General features: G+C 45.5%; 1 protein-coding gene across 12 annotated transcripts in view; it reads left to right on the plus strand.

Annotated features, from left to right (window-relative positions):
- LOC127005236 (serine protease filzig-like) overlaps window positions 1-6,859 on the plus strand; it is a 26,566-nt gene continuing 19,707 nt past the window's right edge. For 11 of the 12 annotated variants that reach the window (XR_007758391.1, XR_007758390.1, XR_007758393.1 and 8 more), the window contains exon 1: window positions 1-1,259. Coding sequence is in view for 1 of the 12 variants with exons in the window: in XM_050873993.1 (XP_050729950.1) it covers window positions 1,203-1,259 (57 nt within the window). In the remaining 11 variants the exon portion in view is untranslated. The remainder of the gene's footprint in view (window positions 1,260-6,859) is intronic. The other variant, XM_050873994.1, reaches the window with a different exon arrangement.

The raw sequence follows: 6,859 nt of genomic DNA on the forward strand, positions 1-6,859 counted from the left end.
TTACTACCGCATTGAAACTCCCCAAAGATCACTACTTCTTCTAGCATTTAAATCCCCCGCCCCAGTGATGTCACCAATGACCTATATTCTCTCAAGGACGGATCACCCAGCTTGTCAAACGCCTCAATAGGTTCTCATCTCTCCCTTCCTTTTCCCTTATACTGCGCCAACTTCCATGGGTGTGAGGATGAGGGAAGGTCAGGTAAAGGGTGTAAGGGGGTGTGGGCGTGGGTGTGGGGTGCGTGCGGGCGCGGGGAGGGCGTGGAAAGGGCGGGGAGATGAGGGCTATGGTGAGGGTTGGTAGCTGTGTGGGTTTGAGACTTAGCGGTACTTGTGAACGGCCGCGGGAAAGTGAGTGTGTGTGTGTGTGTGTGTGTGTGTGTGTGTGTGTGTTGGGGTATACATATATGTGTGTGTATGTATGCTTATGTGTATGAATATCTTATCCTCCTCAGCTTCCTCCCTTTCCTCCCTTCCTTCCTTCAATCCCCGTCTCTTTTCTCCCCGTTTTCTTCTCCCTCTCTCTCTCTCTTTCAGCTTTCCCGTCTCGCTTGCTCGCTCTCTCCCTCCTCCTCCTCCTCCTCCGCCTCCTCCTCCTCCTCCTCCTCCTCCTGTGTGCATCTCTTCTCTCCCACAGCCACAGTTTCCACAGGTTGGCTTGTCTTGGTCCATTTCCCTCACGGCTGTGTTCTGTCACGCCGTCAGGGGAGGCAGAGGCTATATGTCTGTCTGTGTCTGTGTGTCCGGCGTACTGTAGGTCGGTCAGCTGGTCTGGTCTCCCTGGTCCCCTCTGCTCCTCCTCCTCCTCCTCAGTCGAACTCAGACAGTGACACAGTGAGGATGTACGCCGCGAATCGCTCCTGACCAGACTACTCGATGCCTTGCTCTGTTTCCTTGCCGTGTGATATGTTGAAGTGAATGTCGAATCCGAAATCAAAGGAAAAGGATTGGGACTTCTTGAGGCTTACCTACGGCCTTACCAAGCCTCTCTGACCCCATACGCCCTTGTTAGCTAAGGCAGGTCCTCCCCAGTGCCTGTTTGAACCCCCTTTCTCCTGTATTTTTGTGTTTGTCTGTTGGTCTGTTTGTCTGATCTCATGAAGAGGCCCAGAACGCTTTGGTAGCATTTCGCATCTTCGTGTGTGTGTGTGTGTGTGTGCGTGCGTGTGCGTGCCCCTCGTCTGGTGCCCCTCCCCGTGCCCATGGTTCTTCAGGTTCATGCCGCCCCCCTCTGCGCCCCCCTCGCCAGTTGTAAGCAGGTAAGCGACCCCCCCCCCTCTCCCCTTCCTCTCCTGGAGCACCTTCGCGCCCTCACCTGTTTGGGTTCCTAGTTTTTACATTGATTTTTTTTTGTTGTTGTTTTCATTTCTTGTTTTCTTACTTTCTTTTTCCTCATTTTCTTTGTGTCTGTCTATCTTTTACTTTCTTTCCTTCTTGCTTTCTTTTCTTTCTTGCTTTCTTTTTTTTCTTGATGGTTTGTTTAGTTGTTTCATTCTTGCTTATTATCTTTTATCTTGTTTCTTTCCTCCCTTCCTTCTTCATCCCGTTCTTCCTTCCTTCCTTCCTTCCTTCCTTTCTTCCTTATCCTACCTTCCCTTACGTTGTGTGTGTGTGTGTGTGTGTGTGTGTTTCTTCCCAGCCACTTTCATTCATATAATAGGTCACCTGTTGATGCTGTGGCTGTCTGTCTGTCTGTCTGTCTCTGTCTTACCTGTTGGAGTATTCAGCCCTTTAATTAGCTTTCACCTGAGAGGAATTGTGTGTTATAATATGTGTTGTTGTTGTTGTTGTTGTTCTTCTTCTTCTTTTTCTTCTTCTTTTTAATATTTGTGTGTTGATAGATTGTTGTGTTTTTCATCAACCTCGAACTTCATCATCATCATCATTATCATCATCATTATCATCTTATTCTTATTCTCATTCTTTTCTTTTTATTCTTCTTATTCATCTTCTTTATCTTCTTGTTCGTCTTCTTCATCTTCTTCTTCATGTCTTCCTTTTCTTTTTTCTTTTGGTGGTGTTGGTGGTGGTGGTGGTGATGATGGTGGTGATGGTGGTGGTGGTGGTGACTTGTTTACTTGTTTACTTTCATGGTCTATTTTCGAAGGAGAAGGTTGACCCTGGAGCTATGACCTGAACCACCACCACCACCACTACCACCACCACCACCACCGCCACCAACAACAACACCACCACCACCACCACTACCACCACCACCACCACCACGAAGAGAGAGACACAACAACAACAACAACAACTTCAACTACTACTACTACTACTACTACTACTACTACTACTACTACTACTGCTACTACTACTACTTCTACTATTTTAAGATTGCAACTCATAATTTTCCTTTCCTTCAATTTTTCATTTATTAATTCTGTCTGTCTGTCTGTATGTATGTATGTTTATGTATGTGTATGTATATGTATTGCCTGTCTGTCTCTACCTGGCTTTCTGTTTTTATGTATGCATCTATGTATGTATGTATGTGTGTGTATGTATGTATGTATGTATGTATGTGCGTATGTATGTAACTAGGACTCAACCCAACGCCTCTTTCTCATCTCCCGTTCATGTCAGCCTCTCCAGCATCCAGAGACGAAACTTAATGGGAAGGAACACTGACACCTCTTCCTTACCCTGTTAGTCTAATGGGCGGTTCCCTTGTGTTTCGCTCGGCGGCTCTGTTATTGGACACTGAATAACAAGGAACCGTATTAAGGGGCGTCTGGCATATCAAAAAGTAACAGTAGTGTGTGTGTGTGTGTGTGTGTGTGTGTGTGTGTTTGTACAGGTAACATATAGGTAAAGATGGATAGAGGAGGAGGAGGAGAAGGAGGAGGAGGAGGAAGAGGAGGAGGAGGAGGAGGAAGAGGAGGAGGAGGAGGAGGCTGAGGAGAGGGACCACGTGAAATGACCTGCTTCTCTTCTTCCTCCTCCTCCTCCTCCTCCTCCTCTTCGTGTGACCTGTTTCCCTCGTTCTTTCCCTTTCAAGGCGTTCTTTTAATCTGGTCCGCTGCGTTCGTGCGTTCGTTTGTGCAGGTGTGTTCTCAGGTATGTGTGTGTGTGTGTGTGTGTGTGTGTGATCAATCTCCTTTTCGTTTGCTGTTAATATTATCACCTGTTTTTTTTTTTTTTCATTATTTATTTATTTATTTATTGTTTATTCTTATGAAGGAGAAGGAGGAGGAGGAGAGATAAGAGGAACAGGAACGAGAAGAGAACGAGGAGGAGGAGGAGAAGGAGGCGAAGAGGAACAAGAATAAGCGGAGGAAGAGAGGAGAAGAAAGATGAGGAAGAGTAGGAGGAGAGATAAGAGGAACAGGAACGAGAAGAGAACGAGGAGGAGGAGGAGGAGAAGGAGAAGGAAGAGAAGAGGAAAAAGAGCAAGCGGAGGAAGAGAGGAGGCGATGGATGAGGAAGAGTAGGAGGAGAAGGAGGAACGGAAAGAGGAGAAGGAGGAGGAGGAAGAGTAATGCCAAGAAGAGGAGGAGGAGGAGGAGGAGGATGGGTGTACTAGACAAGTGGAGGAAGAGAGGAGGAGATGGATGAGGAAGAGTAGGAGGAGGAGGAGGAACGGAAAAAGGAGAAGGAAGAGGAGGAAGAGGAGGAGGAGGAGGATGGGTGTGCTAGTCAAGTGGAGGAAGAGAGGAGGAGATGGATGAGGAAGAGTAGGAGGAGGAGGAACAGAAAGAGGAGGAGGAGGAGGAAGAGTAATACGAAGAGGAGGAGGAGGAGGAGGATGGGTGTACTAGATAACTCCTGAGGTGGCGTGACAAGCTGCTAACGTGACGGGGGGGGGGGGGGGGGGGGACGTTATTTACGTGATTGTAACGTGTCGGGGTGACGGGCTGCCGGGGAACATGTCGAGACGTGTTATGGGGGAGGGTGTTGTTGTTGTTGTTTTTGTTGTTTTTGCCTTTCACTTTCAGCAAATTGACTTTTATGATCTTTTTTTTTTCTTCCCTTTTTTTCTTCATTTCTTTCGTTATTATTTTTTTTCCTTTTAATCTTTCTTCCTTTCCCTTTTCTCTTCATTTTTTCTTGATTTTCCTTCGATTTTCCTCTTTATCTTTTGTTTTCCTTATTATCTTCTTTTTTATTTTCCTTTTTATTATTTTATTTTCTACTTCCATTTATTTTTCCTTTATTTTTCCTTAATTTTCCTTCCATTTTCTTATATGATTTTAATTTTTTAGTTACGTTTATTCCTCTTTTCCCTTTTCCCTTCATTTTCTTTCTTCGACTTCCTTTTCCTTTTCTTCTCAAAATTTTCCTTGACATTCCCAGTATTTTCCTTTTTACTTTCCCTTCCCACGCTCCTTGCTCTCCTATGCTACCCTATGCTAAATTCCTATGTTATATTTTGCTATGTGATGCTATGCTATGTTATGCTGTTCTTTATATAATGCTGCCCGCGTGATGTGGGTCTTATTACGTTATGATGTTACACGCTACTTCCTGCTGTTCAGTCCTGCTCTATATCGCCTCTCTAAGCAGGGCGTGCAGTAGCGAAGGGAAGGGAAGGGGAGGGAAGGGAAGGGAAGGGGAGGGGGGTCTCAGGAAGCACTACGCCCTTTTAACGAAGTATAATCAAGTTATATTTTCTTTCGTTTCTGTCTTAATCTCTCTCTCTCTCTCTCTCTCTCTCTCTCTCTCTCTCTCTCTCTCTCTCTCTCTCTCTCTCCTCTCTCCCTCTCTTTCTCTCCCTTCCTATTCCTCCCTCTTCCTCCTCTTTCTCCCACCCTCACCGTCTGTCATCTCTCTTCCTCTCTTCCTCTCTTCCTCTTCTACCGTCAACCTCTCAGTTCTCTCTCCCTCCTTCTCCCTCTTCCCCTCCTTCCTCTTCCTCCCACCCTCTCTCTTCCCTTACAAAGAGCTCCGTGCACTCCTTCACCGTCTGTCATAAATTCACGGGTCTTCTTGGTACCGTGTGTGTGTTCAAAGTGTAGGCCGCCGCAGCTCAGCGCACTCTAACCTCTTTGTCTATCTTAAGTCTGGCGTACGGGCGTGAAGCAGCACAGTTCAGCAAGCACAGCACAACACAGCACAACACACACAACACAGCACACACACCTCACCACAGCACAGCACAGCACACCACAACACACAACACAGCACACACACCTCACCACAGCACAGCACAGCACACCACAACACACCACAACACACAACACAGCACACACACCTCACCACAGCACAGCACAGCACACCACAACAAGCACATCACACCACAGCACAGCACACACACACACCACAGCACAGCTCACCACAGCAAAGCACACCACACCACAACAAATCACACCACAGCACAGCATAGCACACCACAACAAGCACACACCACACCACAACAAACACAGCACACCATAGCATATACACCACACCACAGCACACCACAACAAGCACACCACAGCCAAGCATACCACAGCACACCACACACACACCACAGCACACGCATCATCTAGTATATATATATTGTCGGAAAGGAAGGAGAATAAAGAAAAGGAAAATAATAGAAGGAAAATAAGATACGAGAAAATAAAAACAACAACTAAAAACGAAGAGATAAAAAAAAACTTATTAGAAAAAAAGAGAAAATTAAGAGAAACGAAGTGAATAATAAAAGGAAGAATAATTATATATACTGTGTGTGAGGGGGGGGGGGGTGTAAGGGATAGGAGGGGGGTTGTGGGTTACCTTTACCTGCCTCCCCTTCCGTCCTAATTAAGGTGTATTAAGGTAAATGAATGCACCAGGTAGTTTGAGGTAATGACTTCTGGTGGTGGTGGTGGTGGTGATGGTGATGGTGGTGGTGGTGGTGGTGGTGGTGGTGACATTAACATATTTTCACGTTCTTTAATTCACACATACAAACAAACAGACAGACAGACAGACAGAAAGAAAAAAGAAAAAAAGACAGACAGACAGAATAAAAGAAAGAAAGAAAGAAAAAAAGACAGACAGACAGACAGAAAGAAAGAAAAAAAGACAGACAGACATAAAAAAAGAAAGAAAGAAAGAAAGAAAGACGGACAGACAGACATAAATAAAGAAAGGCAGACAGACAGACTTAGACAGAAAAAAATAACAGTAAAAATGATTGAGATATACGGTGAAGTTTAAAATGAAGAGGAAGAGAAGGAGGAGGAGGAGGAAAAAGGAGTAAGACGAGAAGGAAAACACAGGACGGAAAACACACACACACACACACACACACACACACACACACACACACACACACACACACACACACACACACACACACACACACACACACACACACACACACACACACACACACACACACACACACACACACACACACACACACACACACACACACACACACACACACACACACACACACACACACATACCTCTCCTGTTTACCTGTCTAGCATCGAATTTACGTGGTAGAGAAAGTTTGAGAAGGAAAGATAATAATAATAATAATAATAATAATAATAATAATAATAATAATAATAATAATAATAATCAGAGAGAGAGAGAGAGAGAGAGAGAGAGAGAGAGAGAGAGAGAGAGAGAGAGAGAGAGAGAGGGGCCGCGGGGGTAGAAGAAAGTTTAAAAGATTGCAAATGAACCAGAAAAAAAAGACAACTTCAGTCTTTACCATACAGACCGACCTCCTCTTCTCCTCCTCCTCCTCCTCCTCCTCCTCCTCCTCCTCCTCCTCCCCTCTGTGTGTGTGTGTGTGTGTGTGTGTGTGTGTGTGTGTGTGTGTGTGTGTGTGTGTGTGTGTATAAACGTTGCTTTCTGGACCTTTAAACGATTTCCTGCGAACGTTTCTGGAGCTAGGAAGAAGAGGAGGAGGAGGAGGAGGGGAGGAGGAGGA

This window comes from Eriocheir sinensis, chromosome 29 (assembly GCF_024679095.1).
Source record: "Eriocheir sinensis breed Jianghai 21 chromosome 29, ASM2467909v1, whole genome shotgun sequence".
NCBI lineage: Eukaryota > Metazoa > Arthropoda > Malacostraca > Decapoda > Varunidae > Eriocheir > Eriocheir sinensis.